This window comes from Alligator sinensis, unplaced genomic scaffold, assembly GCF_000455745.1.
Source record: "Alligator sinensis unplaced genomic scaffold, ASM45574v1 scaffold419_1, whole genome shotgun sequence".
NCBI lineage: Eukaryota > Metazoa > Chordata > Crocodylia > Alligatoridae > Alligator > Alligator sinensis.
The window spans coordinates 1,227,880-1,250,979 of record NW_005842360.1 but is presented as its reverse complement, the minus strand read 5'-3'; the positions used below and the strand labels follow the sequence as shown (position 1 = coordinate 1,250,979).

General features: G+C 47.3%; 1 protein-coding gene and 1 non-coding gene across 2 annotated transcripts in view; both read left to right on the top strand.

The window, feature by feature from the left end:
• Window positions 1-23,100, top strand: part of MYBBP1A (MYB binding protein 1a) — a 77,146-nt gene that overhangs the window by 11,762 nt on the left and 42,284 nt on the right. Inside the window, exons 8-21 of the mRNA XM_006029171.3 lie at window positions 995-1,284; window positions 2,513-2,620; window positions 3,558-3,683; window positions 4,741-4,947; window positions 5,324-5,429; window positions 6,246-6,333; window positions 6,758-6,909; window positions 9,494-9,583; window positions 13,843-13,995; window positions 14,570-14,734; window positions 15,987-16,144; window positions 17,369-17,503; window positions 19,390-19,507; window positions 21,904-22,035. Coding sequence (XP_006029233.1) covers window positions 995-1,284; window positions 2,513-2,620; window positions 3,558-3,683; window positions 4,741-4,947; window positions 5,324-5,429; window positions 6,246-6,333; window positions 6,758-6,909; window positions 9,494-9,583; window positions 13,843-13,995; window positions 14,570-14,734; window positions 15,987-16,144; window positions 17,369-17,503; window positions 19,390-19,507; window positions 21,904-22,035 — 2,028 coding nt within the window. The remainder of the gene's footprint in view (window positions 1-994; window positions 1,285-2,512; window positions 2,621-3,557; window positions 3,684-4,740; window positions 4,948-5,323; window positions 5,430-6,245; window positions 6,334-6,757; window positions 6,910-9,493; window positions 9,584-13,842; window positions 13,996-14,569; window positions 14,735-15,986; window positions 16,145-17,368; window positions 17,504-19,389; window positions 19,508-21,903; window positions 22,036-23,100) is intronic.
• LOC112551166 lies at window positions 17,719-17,887 on the top strand. Its single transcript, XR_003095362.1, has one exon. It is a non-coding gene; the product is annotated as a U1 spliceosomal RNA (small nuclear RNA).

Sequence of the window (23,100 nt, the reverse complement as noted above, 5' to 3'; positions counted from 1 at the left end):
TGTAGGGAACATTTAGTTTTCCAGCTTCGGTACCTCGCCCCATATATCTCTTCATTGATCTTGACATTTGTAAAATAAATTATATAATTTACTTACAAAAGTTGCATTGTGTGGTGAGAACAAAGCCACTGCCTGCCTCTTGAGGTTCCCCCAGCTCTATTTTTGTTCTCTACAGAATGAGCAAGTAAATGAGGAAGAGCACATGATGTAGTTTAAATGTTGTGGGGCTGTGAAGGAACATCAGGAAACATGGTTGTTTTATGAAGTGGGATGCCTTTTAATAAGTACAGTCTAGTGCTCCTGGACTCAGTGTCCAAGCCTTGCAGTTGTCCAGTTGTATGTAGCATCTCTCAGCTCTAGTCAAGCTCTTGCCACAACGTGGTAGAACTTAAAATGCTCCTGGGCTGAACAAATGAGCCTTTCACTCTTTGCTCCTTTTTGTTGAAGCTCATCCCCTGCGAGTGAGGGCGAGAGAAAAGGCACGCACATCTGGGGCTTTGAAACAGTCTGGCTGGTTCTAACTCCATTACTTGCTTAAAACACTAGAAAACAGACACCCAATTAAGGTGCAGTCTTGCCTAACACTCCTAGTTATCTAAGAAGGACCTGTGCGGGGCACTTCTACTGAAAGAAGGCAGAATAGTTGTTTTTGCAATTGGAAAGCTGGGCTGTGTATCGGCCAATGTGCATGTAAACCTACCAGAATTAATTTAACCTTCCTCCTTGGGCTGTGTCTAGCTTGATACTAGGGTTTGGAGACATCTAAGTTTAGTGCAAGATGGAGCTTGCAAGGCTTTGTGGTTGGTAAATAGTATATCAGGCCAGTATGGAGATGGCCTATCAAGGAGCCTGAGAGATGGAGCAGTAGGGAGAACTTGAGAGCATCCACCATGGTGATTTTTCAGATCTGTTGCTTTGGTGTGCTGAGGGCAGTCAGGTTTTGAATGAATGTGTCTGTGTTCTGTCTCCGTTCACTGTATTAACTGTGTTTCAGCTTCCGGACCGGTTTAGGTTTGCTCCAGAGATGGAAGCCTATGTTGACGCATTCTTCCAGGACTGTGATGACCCAGAGAAGCAGTTTGCAGTGATGGTTGGTTTCTCTGCCCTTACCAATCAAGGCTGCCCAGTGGTCCAGAGCTTTTGGAAGGTGGTAAAATACCTGCAGCCCGTGGCATTGCTGAAATACTTCGACTGGCTCAAGAACATGTTCCTCAAGCCAGACTTCAGCTGCTGTTTAGATTTCATGACTAGCCGGCAAAAGCAGAACCAGGAGGTCGTAAACCTGTGAGTGTACATACAGTATAACCTTCCCCTTTCTGTATGATCTGTGTTGCATTTCCACCTATGTCAAACTTGGTGGGATTGTGAGGTGTCACCCAGTAGGCCTCAGCAGCTGTAAGTACCAAGGTCTCTAACCGTGGAGGGATGCAGAACACTCCCCAAAATCTCTTCAAAGCTATATTATAAAATCTGACTCACCAAGGAGTGCAAACAAAATTATTCCCCTGGCCAAAGCTGACTGGAGGTTTTTCTCTCTTGCCCTGTCCCTTTCTGTGAGGTTAGCTAGAAGAATAGTCCTGCTTCCTATTGCTCTCCTCTTCAGGTGAGCTCTTTCATAGTAATTGCTGGACCTTTTCCCCAGCTCTCTCTGCTTATTAAATAGGGCTATGTGGCTCTGGGCCATAAAAGGAGCAGGTCAACCTATTAGAGTTGTCTTTGCAACGTACTCTGTATTACCTTTTATACTTACAGAGGTGCTTGTAATTCTCTGTTTGCGGGAGAATGTCCCAAGAAAATCCAGGCTGCTGTTATCTCAATAGGAACCCCTCTCCCATTTTCTTGGTCACTACCACGCTAGCATCCCAGCATTCTGCCATTGGGCACTATGCTGCTCAAAGCACTTGTTTTCAGTGAGACGGAAGAGGCAGGCCCTGAGCGATGCGGCATTTTTGCAACAGTTAGTGTGCTAACCCTTGCAAACTGTCCATATACCCCCCTGGATAATAATACTCTGCTTCAGATTCCAGCTGTATTTGCAATTCAAGGGAAATAAAGGAGCCATAATGTTTTGCATAGTATTACTGATGTGTGGATTTGCTGTGTTTTGCAGAAATGAAAGAGGCCTAGTAAAACATTTGGGATCTTCCAGGGTAAAAGACATGGCCAGTACATTACAGCTTCCCTGTGCATGAAGTTCTGAGACCATGGGAGCAACCTTGCAGTTCTTGAAGCACATTTCTATGAAATTCCACGGGTCACTGGAAGAGAATTGACTTGAGTACATACTTATTCTAATAGTGGAAGGGCAAGCATAGGTGATCTTAGGAAAGGTGTTTCCTTAGTAGGGGTACCTGTTTCTTACTACACATTTTCCTGTGCTGCATTCTATATGAGGCCTTTGAGCTGAGGAAAGGCCCTGTGGTATTCTCATTGTCACCTTCCTCTGGCATCTCACATACGTTGCGATGTGTGAGCTGCTATTTCAAAATTGTTTCTGTTTGTTTATTGCAAGAACTGAGCACCGTGTGGTCTGCCTAAGAAAGTGGATTATCCACCGACTCATAGGCCTCCTCGATAGTCAAGTAAAAAAGGAAGAGGATTTTGTGATGGACGTTGCCAGGTAAGACGGATTTAAAGATCGCCAGTGCCACACGCTGGTGGAATAGTTCTAGCTGGCAGACTAGAATGGTACTAAGGAGCTACAAATTCTTCTTTGTGAAATGGGCAGGTTGCTTAGGGCAAAACTTTCCAAAGCCTTTGAATGACTTGGGAAGCCTAATGGCCAGAAGCGGGAAGTCTTGCTGAAAGGATAATCCACTAAATGCCCAAATTACTTTTGGAGATGGAAATTAGGCTCCTGAGTTATCTAGGTGCTTTTGGAAATGCCTTTTCACTCCAAGAAGGCCGAGTGTCTGGAATCATCCAGATGCTTTTGAAAATGTTACTTGTAATTGTTTGAGCTAGATTTGTAAAGACATTTAACGATCTCTCGTCACCTTTGGGCATCCAAGTACCTTTGAGAATCTGACCCTTTGGGCACCTATACACAAGCAGCAAGGCTGCTCCAATGTGCTGTAAGTACAGTGCGTCAGAACAAATTCAATTAATCGAGTCTGCTGGAGCATGGTAATTACTGTGCTCCAGCAGCCTCCATGTCCGTTGAGCTTTAGATAAAGCATTTCCACCACCATTTTTAAGCACGGGGACATTGATGCACAAGATGCTCCAGGCGCTTTAATTAGAGCGGCTCTTGGAGCCACCCCCCGAACATGTGTATAAATGCCCTTTGTGGCTAAATTTGGTATTGTAAACACACAGGTAGTGTACTAATGATGTTGTAAGAGATTAAAGTCCTCTCTCTGTCTTTAGGTACTTTGTGGTGTCTAGTGTATACAGGATATATAAAGTTTAATTGAAATATGTGAGGTGCTTAGAGATTCTTGGCTAATAAAAGCTAAATAAATGTATGGTATTTATTGTTAGCTTGAACGTGAACACTGCTTTGTGTACATGCACTGAGCCCAAGTCTTCATTCTACTCTCTTCTTTCCACTCTAGATTTTGCTTCTTCCATGCTTTCTTCGTGACCAAGAAACCAACCTCTGAAATACCTGAGACAGAATCCATCCCATCACCCTCCCTGCTTGAACGATCTCGCTCAGTGGCTGCAAACTTATTTTTCAGGTGAGGAGTTTGCCTGCCTACACTTAATGTTGGCCGCTGATCCATTTTGAGGCAAGCAGGAGCACACGGTCAAGTGAATGTCAAAAAAGTATAATTATAATGAGCCTTTTTGCTAATTGTACCATGATTCAACTGTGTAGCCAGAATGAGCAGCTCTTAGCTTATACCTTATGCCAGATCTACTAGAAACACTTACCTTCTGGTGAAAAAAGAAGTTTATATTTAAATGAACCTAAGAACATCTGTGGAATGTGCATGCAGATGTGTTTTTTTGCTCCAGTATCCCTCGAGCTGTCTTTTGTAGACCTCAGAGCTGGGTTCTTTAGAGATGCTACAGTTCACCTAGGGATGGTCAAATAGCCACTGATGTTGCCTGTCAGCTCTTATTGCAGTCTATTGACTGATGATCCCCTTGCCTGTGTTTAAGTAAAAGGAATTGGGTATTGATTTGCACAGCACTATTTGTCAGTATTATTAGTGGGTGAGGGAAAGGAGGGGGATGCAATGAGAGCTCTTGTTTAGCAAAGAATCCTGTGAAGCCCCTTGGTGATAAAGAATGTATGGGAGGAAGGCTCGCTGGGTATGGTGCTGTGGATACAGTGCTGGCTTGGGGCATGAAAGTTGGGTTTAGTTGTTGCTTTGCTCTGTACTTCCTGTGTGACCTCAAACATGTCATTTCAACCCTGTGCTTCACATCCCATCTGTTAAATGGGGATGATACTTCCTTTGCCTTCTCTTATTAATCTGGAGGCTCTTTGGGGCAGGAAGCATCTCTTACTGCATGTTTGTACAGTGGGGCCTCTAGACCCTATCTTAATGGAGATGGAATGATTGGAGATAACTGGGGCTATATTTAGGGTTGTATAAGGAAAAAATCTGCAAACATTTGTGAAATTGAACTCATTAAGCTGCAAAGAAAATGCAGAACAAGTCAAGTATTTGGAGACGGGTTCCTCTGACTCATGACAACCATTTTGGTGCAGGGAGTAGAAGCCAGGACAAACAGAGCAGCCCTTGTATTAACATGGAACTTTCTACTGTCTTTTTTGCTTTGCAGCTTGCTTCAGAGTTTAAACTCTATGCCTGTCTTGGGGGACACAGCAGAAGCTGCAGCTCTGAGGGAGCGACACGTTCATGGTGTGACTGTAGATGGCAAACTCTGGATCTCTCATATTGTGCAGTATGCCAATGTCCTGCTGTCCCATGAAAAGGACGTAAAGGCTGTGACTCCTTTTACCAAGGAACAGAAGGCTGCCTGGAACCGGTGAGAGGCTGGGGACTGGTCTCGGGGGCAAGGAAGGATGATGGGCATGGCAGAGAGCAAGGGGTTTGGGTCAACCTTGGGTCCTTGAGGTTCGTTTGTCACAGCCCTGAATTAGATCTGTGATTTTGGGTCATCTTGTCCTTTTGTGGCTGATTTTTAGTTTAAAGGCTTCAGCTCGGGGTGGTAATTAATATGAGGTTATGGAAGCCTTCTGCCTGTGTCGGCAACTCTGGCTGAAGCAGCCTCTGTCTGCCTGATGGTGAAGCAGAATTTCTGGGCCAGGTTCTCTCGGGACAAGAGCGGGTGCGTTTCAAGTGAGATTAGTGGAGGCTACATTTTGTAGTTGTGAAAGACTCATACCTGTTTATGCCGTCAGCATGTTGCAGACTGTGGAGAACCTGCAGAAGAAAGAGAAGTCTCACGGTGCAGAAGTCTTTGCTTTCCAGCAGCTCCTGTTCTTAGTTGGCATTTATCTCTTTAAGGTAATGGTGCATATCTGCTGGGCTTCCTGAACTTCCAGTGCTCATAGCTGGATGATTTCCTTGGGCTTGAAGACCTGACTGTCAGAGCATATAGCTATTTAAATGTAGGGAACAACAGCTAAAACAGCCTGAATCCAGATTATAAGAAACATGCCAATTTACTGATACTTTAGGCTGTGTGTTTCCTTGATTTCTAAACCCGTCTCTTGAAGTTGTACATCATAATCCTCATTTAAAACGCAGAGACCAAAATCTTATATTTAGACCCACTAGTTCAGGGTTTATCTCAGCCATTTTACTGACATTAGAAATTGTACCTGCTGTAGTAGCAAGAGAGAAACAGCCTAACACTCTTGCTCTGCTTCTCTTTGTGGTCCTCCCACTTACCATATCACTGCAGTCTATATGCTGTATTTCTGACTGAGTGGCATGTTGCTGATGACCAATATGGGCTCTGTGTGAACCTGAACTACAGTGTTCAAGTGCATTTTATGTGCAGAAAACCAGCAAAGAATCTCCTGGCTGTTAATGACTGGAAAGATAAGGGCTTTAAAATAGCCGCTTTCCTTCCAGTGCAGTTCCCCATCTAAAAAGAAACTAACTATAACTGACCTAGGTTTTCTGGCTAGTCTGGTTTCCTCTTCCCCTTTCCCTTGATGTCTCCATGAGCTGGAAATTGAGATAATGACCTGTCTGTGCACCTGACTTCCCAACGGCACTGTGTGCTAGAATTGGGAGTAGTTGTGTACGTGTCTTAGTAAATGCCTCTCAGTCAATCGGTCTGACTTATCTGTACTTCTGCTTCATATCAAACAGACTCCCACAGAAACTATGGATCTTCTGAATGACCTTCTGAGCTGCATGGAGAGGGTGTTTGACAAGAAATCCAAAAAGAAAAAGTGTGGTGAGTTTCTTTGTAAAGAGAGACTGGGGAATTATTAATAGGCAGGATTGTTTTTACTTGCCCAGAGCACACTTGGGAGCCCAACAACATTTGGGCTTGGACAGGCGATATGTTTACAATGGTGCAACCAGCCTTTACATGAGTGTAACCAAGAAGTGGACAGATGGCTTAACCCCTACATTGGTGTTACAGCAGCTTGCAGATGAGGAGCTATTTCAGGAGAGCTGGTAAAGGAGCAGGTGGTTTACATTGAGCAAACAGCTACCCAAGGGTAATTCTGCACACACATACACACACTAAGTTACATTGGTGTAGGGCTGTACACCGTGTGTCCACTTCTCTTCTGTCACAAGGCCTCTTTATAATGCATATTGAGACCCAAGTGTTGTTTCCTTCCATCCTGATGCCTCTGTTTCCCATGCAGATGAGGAGGAGCCAGAATGGGTGGAGGTGATAGTGGAAGTTCTCCTCTCCCTCCTGTCTCAGCCCAGCCTGCTCATGCGCCGTGTCTCCAAAAGTGTGTTTGCACGCATCTGTCCACACTTGTCCAAGAGGGCCCTGCATCTAATCCTCGACGTAAGTGATACGCTGGAGGAGGGGTTGTGACTGGTTGAAGTTCTGGGTGTAGCTAATTAACCATAAGGAATTAATTGGGAATAGAGCTCAATTGCCCGCCCCTGAACTGGAAGGCAAAGATTTTGGCTGGAGGGCCACTTAATGAGTTTTGGTGAGCTGTCAAGGGCCACAAGGATAGCCCCATCACTTGCGAGGTGCTCCACTGCCTGGTTGCCGTCTCGGGACTGGAAGTCTTGCCTCTAACCCCTGACCTTTGCTACCAGAAGTCCCTCCCCATGCCCCCCAGAAATACTCCTTTTGGGAGGGAAGGGTTGCCATCTCAGAACCAGAAAAAAAACAAATCGTATACTAAAAGTCAAACACCTATGATAACATATTTAAATTTTATTCCTAAAAATATTATTGTCATGATTTGTGTTTGCCTAGTTTATATAGAGACAATTGCATAATAACTAAAAAATAAAGTCTTACTCTTGTATATTGTGTATGGGCAGTGTGCAGTGTAGTTGGGAGTGGGAGTGTGCATCTGGGGGTGTGTGTGGGGGAGTTGTGAGGTTGTGTGGCTGTGTGTATGGGGGCAAAGGATATGTTGGGGAGTGTATATGTGGGGGGGTTGTGGGGGCTGGATGAAGGTGTGGGGAGTTTTTGGGGAGGTGTGGGGAACCCCACACACACACTTCCCATGGCACACAACTCCTGGAGGTAGCAGCAGCAGGCAGGGGTGCTCAGGGTCCTTGTGCCCAGTGTAGGTGCTGCCGCTGGCAGCGCATGGCTCTGGCCAGTGCTGCATGTGGGAGCAAGGAGCACAGCCTGGCCGGCCCGCCTCGTACAGGGCTCCCTGCTGTGCATGTGCAGCTCCCGCACTCGCGCACCACTGGGGGAAGTCCCGTGCATGGGAGCCAGCTGCCTTCCCTGTCCCATGCCGTGCAGGTCACAGGACTCGCAGGGAAGCAGGGGCTGGGGCTCCCCTCCGCTTCTGGTGGTTTCCCAGGACCTGCACAGCAGGGAGCGGCGAAGACAGCCAGCTCCATCATGCAGGGCTTCCCCTGGTAGCGCATGAGTTCTGGGAGCTGCACGTGCTCCATGCAGAGCCCGTAGGGTTGCCAACTCTCCCGGATTGGCCAGGAGTCTACCGGAATTGGCATTGATCTCCCGGGGACTACTGAAAGCAATCTGGGACATTGATATTGTGTACGGGTTGAACAGTACAATTAATGACTACAGGTGTACTGATACATAGGTCCCATATCAGATCAGCACTGATATAAGGAAAATTGACATTATCGGCAATTGGCTTTTTTTGGCTGACGTGGCCGATAATATTGCCGATGAATGCCTTGTGCATGCGTGCGGGTGCAGTGCAGCACACAGGCGGCCAGGAGTGCAGCCTGGCAGCGTAGAGGGCAGCTGGGTCCAGCTGGTAAGCCCGTGAGGGAAGGGGCATGGGGGCGGCAGATCGAGGCCTCCACGGTGAGGGACGGAGCAGGCCTGGGCAGGGGCAGGCACTGCACAGCCAGGGCAGGGCTCAGGACAGAGCTGCGACCCAGTTGTAGCCCTGTCCCCATATTCCCACTCCCAGCTGCTTCCCTACCTGGTGCCTGGAGTGAGCGAGATGCCTGGGAAGCCAAGCTGGCTGGGCTGGGCCCTTCCTCCCACAAGGGTGGGAGCGAGGTGCAATAAGGTATGTTGGGGAGGGGTGTGTGTATATATGAGCACCTCACTCTTACCCTTGTTGGTGGAAGGGCTGGGTGGGGTACAATTAATTGCTAGCCCCACCCAGAACTTCAACCAGCCCACGGGCCGCATGTCATAGTTTCTGGCGTCACTTGGTCTGGGAACTTGTCTCCAAGCTCTTCTGTAGCTCACAGTTTGCCAAGGCCTTCCTCAATCATGCCTATTATGAAATAGGAGTATCATCGTATATATCTCATGAAGCCTTAAAAGGAGGTTTATGCAGAACCACCTCTCTTGAACCCCTGCACCAGGGAGCCTGGGGTCAGTTTATACTTGATCAGTTGCTTGTTCTTCCTCAGCCTTAGTTTGGGAAATTACCACGGACCCTCTCATGTCACTTGCCTTATATGCGAAAGCATGTGGCAGTTTAAAAAAAAATGGAGCTAAGCAACAGGATTGCTAAAAAAACCGAAACCAAAAACACCCTAATGTTGAATATCAGAATGGGTAAGGCACATAACCAGTTGATGCTGCATCTCATGAAAGCACAAAATATACCTTGCAGAGAACAACAAAAAATACTTTACATCAGAACCTACTATATATCTAATACTAGGAATTAAAATTCACTATACATTTCTTCTGTCTCTTTTCTAACATCTTACTAGCCATTGCTGTTCTTTTGACTCTTTTATACTTACACTCTTCTGGATTTTCTTATGTAGCAGGTACAAATATGTTGTTACAAGATAGACTAGTTGAATTTTTTTTTGCCTGTTTGATCCAGAGGGTCACTGTTCAGTGTCTGCAGCTTGCTGAAATCCGCTGTCTGTTGTTGTTTCCTCTGGTTGCTTAAAAGGAAAGTATCAAAATAGAATTGTCTTTCTTTTTTTTAACAACTCCTCCACAGGTTCTTGATCCAGAGCAAGATCAGGATGAAGAAAGTGCTGTTGTGGTGACTGAGGAAACAGGCAAGAAGAAACCTTTGCTGGAGGATACGGTAATTTACTTTGCATTAAATGTGCTAAATGATTGCCTGTTCCATCCCATTAAGAACAATATTACTGCTGAACTGCAGCTTAAGAAAAAGAAATGCCATTATTTCTAAATAAACTAAACAACTAGTTCTCTGCAGTCTGAACACCTCATGGAAGTATGTAATCATTAGTCTCTTCATCCTGTTGTAAGACACTAGTGGAGATATTTCTGTAAATTTTAAATGGCTCCCAAGGAATAGCTACCCACATTGTTTCAGCTGCCACAGTTGTCACCTTTTCAGTCAGTGTAAGTGGACTCTTGCATTGCAGCATCCTTTAGATACTGGAATTATGAATTTGGGAACTGCAGAGATTCAAGGGTCACAGCCCAAAGCCACAGTCATTAACCCACAAGGACCAAAAGCCGGTTCCTTTTCTCCCGTGCCTGGAGCTTCCTCTCCCCAAAGCCTGATCTAGGCTGACTTCTTTTTGGTGAGTCTCTTATATCCTGGAATCATTCACAGAATGCACCTTTTTGCAGTTGCAGTTGTCTTTCCCCTTATACATCTGAGGCATACAGGCAGGACTGTTGGGGAATCTGGCACGTTGTTGCTTGTGTTTTTGGCTACACAAATTCAGACTTAAAACAATGCGTTTTACCAGAAGCAGCAGCATGCTACTTCATAGGATTATAGAAAATGAGGGTTGGAAGGGACCTCAGGAGGTCATCTAGTCCAACCTCCTGCTCAAAGCAGGACCATCCCCAACTAGATCATCCCAGCCAAAGTTTTGTCTAGCGACGTCTTAAAAACCTCCAAGGATGGAGATTTCACCACCGCTCTGGGTAACCTGTTCCAATGTTTTACTATCCTCCTAGTAAGAACGTTCTTCCTGACGTCGAAGCTAAACTCCCCTTGCTGAAGCTCATCTGTCACTACCGAGAACAGTCTAACTCCATCCTCTTTAGAACCACCCTTCAGTAGTTGAAGGTTGCTATTAAATCCCTCCTGTCTCCTCTTCTCTAGACTAAATAATCCCAGTTCCCTCAGCCTCCTCAGAAGTCATGTGCCCCAGCCCCTGAACCATTTTTTTTTTTTTTACCCTGTGCTGGACCCTCTCCAATTTGTCCACATCCTTTCTGTAGTGGGAGCCCAAAACTCAACGCAGTACTCCAAATGTGGCCTCACTAGTGCTGAATAGAGGGGTATAATCATTTCCCTTGATCTGCTGGCAACACTCCTACCAATGCAGTCCAGGATGCCATTAGCCGTCTTTGCAACAAGGTCACACTGTTGGCTTATATCCAGCTTATTGTCCACTGTAACCCTTAGGTCATTTTCTGCAGAGCTGCTGCCCAGCCAGTCAGCGCCCAGCCTGTACCAGTGCATGGGATTATTGTGTCCTAAGTGCAGGACTTTGCACTTGTCCCTGTTGAACCTCATGAGATTTCTTTTGGCCCAATCCTCCCATTTGCCTAGGTCACTCTGAATCCTACTCCTACCCTCCAGCATATCTACCACTGCTCCCAGCTTGGTGTCATCTGCAAACTTGCTGAGGGTGACTCTATGCCATCTTCCAGGCTGTTGATGAAGACATTGAACAAAACTGGCCCCAGGACTGACCCCTGGGGCACCCCACTTGATACCAGCTGCCCACTAGACATTGAGCCATTGATTACTACTCTCTGAGGCCAATGCTCCAGCCAGTTTTCTATCCACCTTACAGTCCATTCATCCAGCCTGTACTTCCATGGCTTGCCTACGAGAATGTTGTGGGAGACCGTATCAAAAGCCTGGCTAAAATCAAGGTACATCACATCCACTGGTCTCCCCACATCCACAGAGCCAGTCACCTTGTCATAGAAGGCAGTCAGGTTGGTCAGGCATGACTTGCCCTTGTTGAATCCATGCTGACTGTTTCTAATCACCACCTTCTCCTCCAAGTGCTTAGGAATGGATTCCTTGAGGATCTGCCCCATGGTTTTTCCAGGAACTGAAGTAAAGCTGACTGGTCTGTGGTTCCCTGGATCCTCCTTGTTCCCTTTCTTAAATATGGGCACTATGTTTGCTCTTTTCCAGTCACCTGGGACTGCTCCTGTTAGCCATGAGTTTTCAAAGACGATGGCCAATGGCTCTGCAGTTAAATCAGCCAACTCCCTCAGCACCCTTGGGTGCATCCCATCCGGCCCCACGGACTTGTATATGTCCAGCTTTTCTTAATAGTCTCTAACCTGTTCTTTTGCCACTATTGGACCTCATGGGCCTGCTCCCCAAAATGTGTTGCCTGGTGCAATAGTCTGGGAACTGGCCTTGCCTGTGAAGACTGAGGCAAAGAAGGCATTGAGCATTTTAGCCTTTTCTACATCTTCTGTCACTAGGTTGCCTCCCCCATTCAGTAAGGGACCCGCACTTTCCCTGATCCTCCTCTTGCTACCGACATACTTGTAGAAACCCTTCTTGTTGCCCTTCACATCCCTTGCTAGCTGCAACTCCAATTGTGCTTTGGCCTTCCTGACTTCATCCCCGCATGCCAAAGCGATGCTCTTATACTCCTCCCTATTTATTTGTCCAAGTTTCCACTTCTTATAAGCTTCCTTTTTGTGACTTAGTTTACTGAAGATTTCCCTGTTAAGCCAAGCTGGTCTTCTGCCATACTTGCTAGTCTTCTGCGTATCTGGATGGTTTGTTTCTGTACTCTCAGTAAGGTTTCTTTAAAGTACAACCAGCTCTCCTCGTCTCCTCTCCCCCTTAGACTGGCTTCCCAGGGGATCCTGCCCATGAGTTCCCTGAGCAAGTCTTAGTCTGCTTGTCTGAAGTTGTGGGTCCTGACTCTGCTGTTCTCCATCCTTCCTTTCCTCAGGATCCTGAACAAAGTAATCTCGTGGTCACTGCTGCCCAAGTTTGCATCCACTACTACATTCTCCACCAGTTCTTCCCTGTTTGTCAGCAGCAGGTCAAGAAGAGTATGGTCCCTAGTTGACCTTTCCAACACTTGCACCAGGAAGTTGTCTCCAACACTCTCCAAAAACTTCCTGGATTGCCTGTGCATGGCTGTATTGCCCTCCCAGCAGATGTCAGGGTGATTGAAGTCCCCCATGAGAACCAGGGCCTGTGACAGGGAAACTTCCTCTAGCTGTTTAAAGAAAGCCTCATCCACCATTTCCTCCTGGTTTAGTGGTCTATAGCAGACACCCACCATCACATCACATCACCCTTGTTGCTCTCCCCTGTAACCTTAACCCAGAGACTTTCAACAGGCCTGTCTCCAGTTTCATACTAGAGCTCTGAGCAATCATATGGCTCTTTTATATAAAGTGCAACTCTTCCTCTTCTCACCTGCCTGTCCTTCTTGAACAGTTTATACCCATCCATGGCAGTGCTGCAGTCATGCGAGTTCCCCGCAAGTCTCTGTTATTCCGATCCCATCATTGTTCCTTGACTGTGCAGGGACTTCCCGTTCTTCCTGCCTGTTTCCCAGGCTCTGTGCATTTGTGTACAGGCACCTGCGGTAACTAGTCTATTGCCCTGATTTCTAAGGAAGTATGAGAGCACCTCCCCTGTTGCCCCTTCCTGCTTGCTTTTCCTTCAGGTCTCCAGCTTCCCCACTTACCTCAGGGCTTTAGTCTCCATCCCCCGACTACAGCAGCTCTGCAGCAGCTGTAAAGATCGGGCGCTTCAGTGGGGCTTTTTGGTGTTTTAACCTAAAGCTGATTCAATCAGTTATTGGATAAAAGTGCCAAAAAAGCCCCAGTAAAGCACCCGATCTTTACAGATGCTGCAGAGTCGGGTTAAAGTAATGTGCTACCTCTTCTGGACATGCGCAGGCTTGGCACAGGAACGCACTGAGTTTAAAGTAAAGCGCTGTTTTTGTTGGGTTTTTTTGTCTGCTAGCACCCTGAGATTGTTGATCCTGCACTTCCATATATCTGTGTGCCCATCCTTTACTAGTCAGTGGGCAACACTGTAGACTAAGAGATATGCTGTGGATGACATTGTCCTTTCCTCTCCGTGTTAGCCTGAAGAAAACTGTCTGCAGAAAGCAAAGTTTCATAAGGCTGAGGAGCAACTTTGGGGTGGGTTGTGGGGGTGACATGCAAGTCAGATGCTGGGGGTCACTGCCTTAAGTTTAATGCATGATGTACGTAGTGGAGGAGGCTGCTCACAACTGCGAGGTAACGCTTGGCTTCCTGAGGCCTTTCTGAACAGCGACGTGTTCATCCTCAGGAGGGAGTGGAGGCCTTAATGAATTGGTAATTGTTGAAATGGACTTTCCTGGCTTGCAGAATAAAGAAGCAAGTGCAGATTCTTCAGATGAAGACAGTTCTGAGGAAGAGGATGAAGAGGAAGATAGTGGAGATGAGGAGAAGACCAGTGATGAAGTAGATGAAAACTTCCGAAAGCAGCTGATGAATGTCCTACAAGCAGGAAATGCTTTGGTAGGTGATGCAAGGCCAGCAAGACAATACCTGCTTAGGAGAGCATGGAGGGAGGCTGGGTAGAGTATGTTGGAGCAATACAGTCATCCTTTCCAGGCCATGAGACTCCTGTCATCCTTTTACATGCATTTGAACCTTACAGCTAGGCTTTCAGATGGAGTTAGGTATTTACATCCTCCTGAAAGCCAGCGAGACTGGTGCACCGAATTCTACTTTTGAGCCATGGGTTTGGATTTGCAAGCTTATGCCTTCAGCTAGCGTTTCTCAAGCTGATGTGTGTACACTCATGCAGATGTGCAGCAAACTTCTAGAGGGTTCATGAGAGGAAGGAACTGGAAAGCAGAAGGGAAAGGGGACTGCCAATCTTTGCAGAGCCGAAGTTTAAACTTATCTCCACACTGGCGCTTCTCTCTGGTGCCACTGCTAGCTGTCTCTGCTAGTTTAGTTAGGGTGGCAGAGACTCTTCTTAGCCTTTAGGCTTGAACTCAGAGGAATTGCAGTCCTAGGTGGTGGAGGAAAGGGGTCACATGTTAAAACAAATGGTGACGTGCATTTAATTTCAAACAAAAAACAGGGAGGAGATGAGAGTGATGAGGATGTGGATGATGAGACCATGATGGCCCTCGACGAGAACCTCTCGGCCCTCTTTGCTGAGCAGCAGAAGCGGGTCCAGGCCAAGAAGGATGAGAGAGACAAGATGCGGAAGGAGAAAATCTTACGGAGGGATTTTAAGATTAAGGTAGGAGGCAACTGGCCAACATCAGTCTTCACAGCCTGTTATTGGAGAGTGAGGTGTATTTTACTGTGTGGAATAAGCTGGTGAGGAAACCTTGCAGCTTAAGCATGCATTAAACTGTGAGTCCCTTGAGTTAGGGACTGTGTTTGTTCTGAGTTTATTCAGCACTTAATGCTGTATGATGGTAGCCCATGACTTGGGCTTTAAGGTGCTACTGTGAAGACTGAGATTTTGAGCGGTGAGTGATGATTCTGAACCCTGTTAACTTTTTTGCATCCAATTGGAAACCTCTTTTAAAAAAAAAGCCTGGTTTTGCAGAGGGTAGATACTTGGCTCTGTTTAATGTGCTGCTTTTTAAGGCACCCAGAATCATTTTAGCAGCCCCTTGGCGTCAGCTCTTTCCATGCATTTCAGCTTTAAAAAAAATTAAGATCTTGGAGACTGAATTCTGCACTGGGGTTGAGGGGAAAAGAGTGGTTCTGCTGTGAGGAGCTGGGACATCTCTGTATCAATGCAGTTAACGTGTGTGGGGTTTTGTTTCTCTTCTCTCCTTAGCATCTCACTGTGATCCCTTTGTATGACCAACTGTGTGTCTTAGCTTGTATTAACTTACATCAGCTATGTATCCATGTAGTTACCATGCACAGGGTCCTATTCTGTCTTCCAACTCTACAAAGCCATGTAAATAACCATAGCTTTTATCATTTTGTAACCACTAGATGTCAGCATGCCTTGTAAAAGGATTTGGGATTTCCTAAACTGTTTTGTCTGGTGAAAGAACCCCTTAGCAGTAACTTAGAACTGTTGTCAAACCAACCAGGACAAACATTTCCCTGGTTTTATGCGTTATGTCAGTCATACACAGCAGCGTGTTAACATTACGTTGGCATGTAGGTCTGGGAGTTGAAGGGCCATGTTTTCAGCTGGTTAAAATCATCAATGTCATCTGAGTTCTGCCACCGATTGTCGGTAGCATAGAGACCCGTTACCATTACTTCTTGCAGAGCAATGTCAAATGCACACCAAGCTGAAACCCAACTTAAGGCTTTCTTCTGTCTCATTCGGTTTCATTCATTTTAGAAATCACAGGTGCCAGTAGTAAGCGTTCAGTTTTCTGATGGAAATGGGAATCGCCAAGCTGGTGGGTGCCCCCTTTCAAGTTGATGTGTGGAGGGAGATGATCCTGGTTGGTCCAGGCGGTTTGTGATACCTGGTCTCTGTGGCTTCCCACCTGAACACGGAGCTGTCTCTTTAGGTGCTGGACCTCATTGAGGTGTTCCTTACCAAACAGCCTGAGAACCCCCTGGTGTTCGATACCATCGAGCCTCTCCTCTTGGTGATTGAGCAGACCATGAGCAGTGATTCTGACAAACAGGAGCAAGATTTCCTCCGGAAAACAGCCAGTATCTTCACGTAAGTGTCTGCACTGCTGTGGCTTTTAAAGCCCTTGGGCTCCCCTTCTTGCCCTTGGCTCCTTCTAAGATCAGAGGAAATTGCCAAAATTGGATCAAGTTTTCCTTTGACCTGCACGTGATCAGGAAAAAGAGAGCCCTGATCCATTTTTAGCCTCTCTCCTCCAGGCTTCCCCCACTGGAAGAGCTCAAGTGCACAACAGGGCGGGTGAAGGTGAAATCCCTCATAACATATGGTCACCGCTACGAGCTTGATCCTGTGCCACTAAAGTCCACGGGAGATTTTCCATAGACTTCAGCAGGCACCGCGTCAGCACCTAGGTGTGACAACCCACCGGGCTTACAATCTGCTTGGACTAGAGTGAAACCGCCTGACAATTTACTCTGGTTCTCAAGGGCCATGGGAATCTTACAGCTGTCCTGGTGACAGCCATGCTGCTGCTGGCAGGTTGTGCGGTTGGATGGGGAGAGCACAAAGTTGTGTTTTTTTTGGCGATCTTTCAGTGAAGCATCTCACTCTGCTGCTGGAGGTTATTTTAAGAAACGTGCTATCCTCCTAGGGGCAGGCACGTGGGGCTGACGGATTCCCGGAGGCTCAGCCTGTTGGGATCCATTCCTGCAGGCTCAGCCTGTTGGCATCAGCACAACCTGCGTGGTGGGGGACAGTGTTTTCAGGAGAAGATTCTTCGTACGGGGCAGCAAAACTGTGTGAGATGGGTTGTGGGGAGGGGAAGGGCGAGGGAGTGTGTTAGGATTCATTAAAGAGCAAGGGGACGGGCTGATAGTACAGCCTAGAGCTAGGCACGATGTACCATGTACAGTATGTGGCAGTCCATCTTCCCTTCCACAACTCCACTTCTGAGCACTTCTACCCTGAACTGCTCTTTTGCCTCCAAGATAACTGCTGGGGCAGAGAACAACTGTGCAGGGTGTGCCCTAACTAGATTTGAAGCCAGCAGATTCATTTAATCGACAGGCTAAAGGAGAATTGCCAGTGTGAACAGCTGCTCTGCAAGCAGCCATCATTAAACTGAAGCTGACCATTCAGTGAGCATCACATTTCCTCTTGCCATAGCACTTGCTGCTTCTCTGCTGCCTGTGTTGTTACCCAGCAGTGAGCTATATGCTGGGTAAGCCTGGGTCCTACCAGTAGGTTGCTCAGAACAGACTTCCTAGGTAACAGCCTTGAATTCTTATTGTGTCGGCTGGAATGCTGTCTTTTCAGGAACCACTTGTGTCGAGCCAAACAGTATTGCAAGAGTGTGGGTGACATGCAGGAGCACTTGCACACCCTGATGGACAGCCTGCTGAAGAGAGCTTGCAAGCATAGTGACTCCTCTGTGGCACTCTACTTCTTCAGGTGGGTAACAAAGCAGGAGCCCTCTTCGTATGTAGAGGCTTTGTTTAAGGTGCAAACATCTGGGCTGACAAGGGCTGACCTACATTTACTGCTGGTGTTTGCGAGAGCAACTCCATCACCTTTTAGAGGAGTTGACTTTCCATACATAAGGTCTTTTGCTTTGTGTCTGAATGCCACGAGCCACCTAGCGTGGCAGTGGGAGGGTGAAGCCAAACTGAGGCACCTGGCAGGGGAGATCCCAGGATCACTGAGGTGGCTGGCTTTCCCAGGGTGAGGCCTGTCCCCTGCTCTCTGGGCAGGCTGACCCCTGAGTATTTCCCCAATGCAGGAAACTTGACTGCATAATTTTGTGGTAACGGGAAACTGCATTTGTGCTTTCCCCCTGGCTTGCTCCTTGACCTTGATTCTGGTTGATGAGGGTGGGAGCCAGTGTAGCTTCAGGCCTGGTATCTATCTGCAGCAACTGTTCTGTGTGTACCTCGGTGGCTTGTTCCCCCATCTACATTTCACAAGAAAATGCAACGAGGATGCTTAGCTGCCCTGTGCAGAAGGAAGCTAAAATGTGTGATGGCACTTGCTTCTCAACTCTTTACTGCAAGGGGGCTAGGACCTTCTCCAGTAGTGCTAATGCCCATATGAATGGCACATGCCCCTGGAGGCCAGGGGGGCACGGCGACCGCCTGGGGGCGGGGGTGGGGGCATGGCAGCAGGGAGCTCCCACAGGTGGCCACAGCGGTGTTGGTAGCAAGGGGTGGGGGTTGTGAACGCCAACCGATGATCAACCCCCCCTTGCAGACGCTGCCAGCGGCCAGTGGTGATCAGCGACTGCTCGCAGATGCTGCCAGCGGTGTTTGGGGGGGGTTGGGTTAGCAGTGACCACCTGCAGGTGCCGCTGGCAGCGTTGACAGTGCTTCTCTTAGGGGGTGCACCACCAATCTCAGGAAGTGCATGTGCACCTGCGGACACCCCATATGCATCACCAATGAATGCCCATGTGGCTTTTCTTCTCTCTCCTGTCATGCCAAAAAATGTGTGTCACATCATATTGGTCCCTTCCCATCCCTGATCCTCAGTAATGCCATCTGTAAACAAGGATGCCTTGACTACGTGCCATGGGTATGGTTGGCATTGGGTATGGTTCACCTTTTACAATCTCCCTCTCCCTGCCCCCTATGCCCCCTCCCCATCCATGGTATCCATTTGGTGCCTCCATCTTATACTTGGACTGTACGTTTTTTAGGGTACTGGGTATTGTGCTGCTGTAGGAAGAGAGTGTTACCCCAGTGAAAATGTGAAGTGGCAATCAGGGCTTTGTGATTAGCAGGGATCCTGGTTTTCCTTGATTAAAAAAAATCACAAATTCTGTAATAAAACCCAAAATCCATGATTAAAATTGAACGCACATGGTATATGCCTAAGCGCCCTCCTCCCGCTCCCCCCAGCCCCTTGCAGCCTGGAGCTCTGCCCGCCTGCAGAGGGCTTGCTGCAAAACTGCAAAATCTGTGGGATTCTCTGCTAAATTGAGAAATCCACCTTTTACTCCAGTTAAGGAGGGAAATCCATGTTTTACTATGTTTTTTTTTTCCTGGGGGAAATGGAAAACCCAGCTCCCTGGTGATTAGTCTTAGGTGGAAGGGCTGGAGCCAAAACATGATACCACTTGATATGCGAGTCGGTCAAATACACAGTGTATTAGACTAAGGGAGCCCTTGCAGACCTGTTCGTGGCACTTTTTGGTATAGAAAACTGGGCACAGGTACTTGCTTGCTCTATTTGACACATGGCCTGCTTGCTAGTTCCTGAAGACACCAGACTGCAAGTACCTGGATACTGGCATTTGGACCCTCCAGCCGGCACAGCCCTCCTCCCTATGTTTTCTGTTCCAGTGCCTCTCTGTACCTATTCAAGGTATTGAAAGGAAATGTGGCCAGTGAGGCAACACCTCTTTCAGCAACAAAAAAGAAGCTGAAGCGCGCAGAAGGGCCCTGTGACCAAACAGACCAGGTAGGAGAGTTGGCTCCTGGGTTACACGGCACCACAGGGCTGGGACTCCAGGCGGGCTTGTACTGTCAGATTGTTCTGTTTCATGGCTGTAGCCATGCTGTTTTCTGCTGTCTGATGTAAGGATCTGCCGGGGACCTACCCCTTCCCTTCCAGAGGTGCACTCGCCCTCCCTTCACCCTCCCTAGTTCGTTCCTTTGGTGCCTGCCTGTCCATCCAGTGCCTGCTTGCAATTAGTCTTCAGCAGTCACTAGGGGGTGCCAGCACTCATCAAATCCAGGCTACTTGGGTAATCCTCCCGACTCAGTCCAGACAGTGATGCTGCTAAATGTAGCTTGTTCTCAGACAGCCCCACCCTGCTGCCTCTTCCCATTTGCTCCTAGCCTTTTTCTAAGTGGAGCAATGGGGAACGACTGGTGGTAGCAGAATAGAGACCTCGTGTTATTTCTCATGTCTTAAGAGTCTTAAAAGGCTTCACATGACTATCTCACACTTTATGCCACAGGCTCGGGGTAAGCAGCCAGGCGGGAGGAGAACCTGAGCATGCTGGTATTCCTTTTGGATAGTAGTCATACTCAGGCAGTCTCTTCTTTGTTAGACTCATCCTTAGATCTGGGTTTCCATCGGCCCGTCCCAAACAACCACGTGTGGCAGCCTTGCTGCATAGTGCCCTCTTCCCCCCTCTCCTGTGCCCTTGTTGAATTACAATTACATGGTCTCTGAAGTCAGAGTACCGGTGAATGTGGTTGCTTAGCACAGCTACCCTGGCATTTCCCCTAGCAAGTTTCCTAGGGGATGGCTACCAAACCCAGATTATTTACCTAGGTGTCTCCTGCCTTGAGTCATGGAGGAGGATCAGCCTTCTTCCACCTAAACCTGTCTAGCAGTTACTGCCTTAATCCCAATGGCATTTCAGTGAAGGAAGAAAGCAACAGGTCTGCCTAATACGTTACCTTACTCACACACAGGGCAGGGTTCAGAAACCGTAAGCAATGAGATAATATTTGCTTTTGGAAAAGTACCCAGGATTTTTTAAGGCTTAATGAGAGTCTGAAAGCATTAATCCTACTTACTCATTGGGCAGGTATGTCTGTTCTTTGCCAGTCCATCCTGGTATGAGAACCAAAACACAAATATGGTGCATACTTGTAGAAAGGGTATCCAGGACATGGGGTTGGGGTGATTGGAAGCTATGTTGAGTTGCACAGAGAAATATATTATTGATGCAGGGATATGGCCACACTCATACATGCAGCTCAGATCAGTGCTTACCTGGCATTGCAGCAGCATATGAAATTAATTACTGGGTCAGAACTGCTGTCCCAGCAGAATAGGGGAGCCCTGTAGGGACCCAGAGAGCAGGTTATGTGAGGCAAATGCACAATAGGTGTTATTGCGCCAGGAGAGCGCACAAAACACCAGCAGACTTGCCCTGTGCCTGAAGAAGGTGTTTGTGCCTGAAAGCTTGCAAAGGACAATTTTTCCAACTATTCAGTTGGTCTAATAAAAGATATCACATTTACCCAAAGAACTTTGTCTGCCTATGTCCTTAGACCAACATGGCTACAACCGACACCTCCAATAGTATTTGACATGCATGATCTGAAAAGCCCAGCAAAGGGGAGCTAGAGCACAGCCTAGAGTGGCCAAAAGTAGGAAGAATCCAGTGACAAAAGAAGTAGTTTTACCTGAGAAAGAACTAGGATGTTAAGGACAAGATCTATTATTTTGTTTCTGATAGAGACACGTCAAAGCTTTACTAAATACAGGCAGGTCATTACGAGACCTGAGTTTTTAATACCAGATTCTGAACTCTGCACCACTTCAGATTAAACTAGCTGGTGCTGGAACAGAGAAGGCACCTGGGCTACATGTGGGAGCCCAGCGTTAACCTGGCTCTGCCACTAATCTGTGTTGTGGCCTGGGCAGGTCACTTGGACAGAGATTTTCAAAAGACTCTTCAGCTAGCTTGAAAATCACAGCCTTAGAGAGAGAGAGAGAGAGAGAGAGAGAGAGAGAGAGAGTGTGTGTGTGTGTGTGTGTGTGTGTGTGTGTGTGTGTAAGGGGGGTGGCGGGTATATGTGAAATTGGGAAATGAGGAAGGCTTAAAGTCTATACAGTGGCTGTAGAGGAGCTGTACCTCGGTCAGTGCAAGAAAGGTGGTCTGTCCAAAGTTGGGCATTGCATACCTTGCATGCTCCAGACGTGCAGGATTTGGGATGAGGGGTAGTAAGAATATGCAACACTGAGGATGCAGTAGGTTTGGACCTGGCACCTAAATTTAGCGAAGAGCATTACGTTCTGGAAATGTTAACGCGTGCTTCCTGATGCAGTGGTATTAATAGAATTGCTCCATTGTTATTGATTCATCCTTTTGCTTTATTTGCTGTTTTTTCCAGCCTTCTGGCACAGGCCTTCTGGACCTGGGGAGGGTGACTGTGATGTATCAGGAGGCACTGAGTGGATTCTTGACAAAGCGCAACTGTGCCCTCACAGGCTCCATGTTTCTTGATCTCTTCAACCGTTTCCCGGTAAGCACTGCTAGAAGCAGGAGGCCCTGTCTACATTAGCTCTGCTGATCCCCTCCGACAAGAGTGTGTTTTATTTTTCGCATTGCTGCAGGCTGGCAAAACAGCTGCAAGACTTTCCAGGATTTTCACATGTTTAGTCTAACACGCAGAGGACCGTGCTGTTTTTGTGTGACTTATCACTGACTGTTTTGACAGCACCGCTACTACAGGAGTGGAGCTGTGTTGCTACTGGTGTTGGGAGTGTTGAACTGAATGAAGACAGCTCTTCTCAGGGTGCCTTCTGAGGCTCTGCCTTAGTACCTCTGCCCAAGATGGCTAGTGATTCTGGTCCAACTGTCTTTATGTGATGGTGCATGCAGGAAACAATGAAGGAGTCAACTTGTTAGGAAGTAAAGCAAAGTCGGAGAGGAGAAGCTGAAAACAAGCTGCTCTGAGCATCCGCACGTTCTTGGTTTCTTTCAAACAAGGCTTATGTGTGTGTTCTCGTCTCCGATAGATGGAAGCTGCAGTTTCAACACCAACGCTCTTGAGGTGATGAGGCGAGGTGTTGATTGTAGCAGGATTAGTATTTTGGCCTGTATTGGGACTGGTACCATTTAAACAGGCTACCTGTGTACTCTCCTGGGCTAGCACAGGAAACAGTTCCTGGAAACCTCCTAGCTGGCTGTGAAACCTTGGGACTTCAGATACACAGAGGCTTTTGGCTGAGTGAGTTGAATAAAGAGAAGTTGCTTAGAGAAGTCGCTTTCCCTAGCGTCCTCAACCTTGTAAAAGTGGGAGAGACTGGCTGGCATGTATTGTGATCACTGGGCATCATTTGCCTTGAAATACAAATCTGAAGATCCCTGACCTGCCGCCATCCACCTCTCCTTGGGTTGGCATGGCAGTTTAATTAGCGTCACAGCAGACAATAACTTTTGTGGCAAGCTGTGTTCAGGGTGAGTCTGAGCGTGGGTTTATCAGGAAATAGAGCCTGAAGCGGAAAAACCCGAGACTATTTCTGAACTTCTGGGACACTTCTGATATTCTGGCGCTTGGCAATGTTTGAGGGAAGGGATTAGGTAT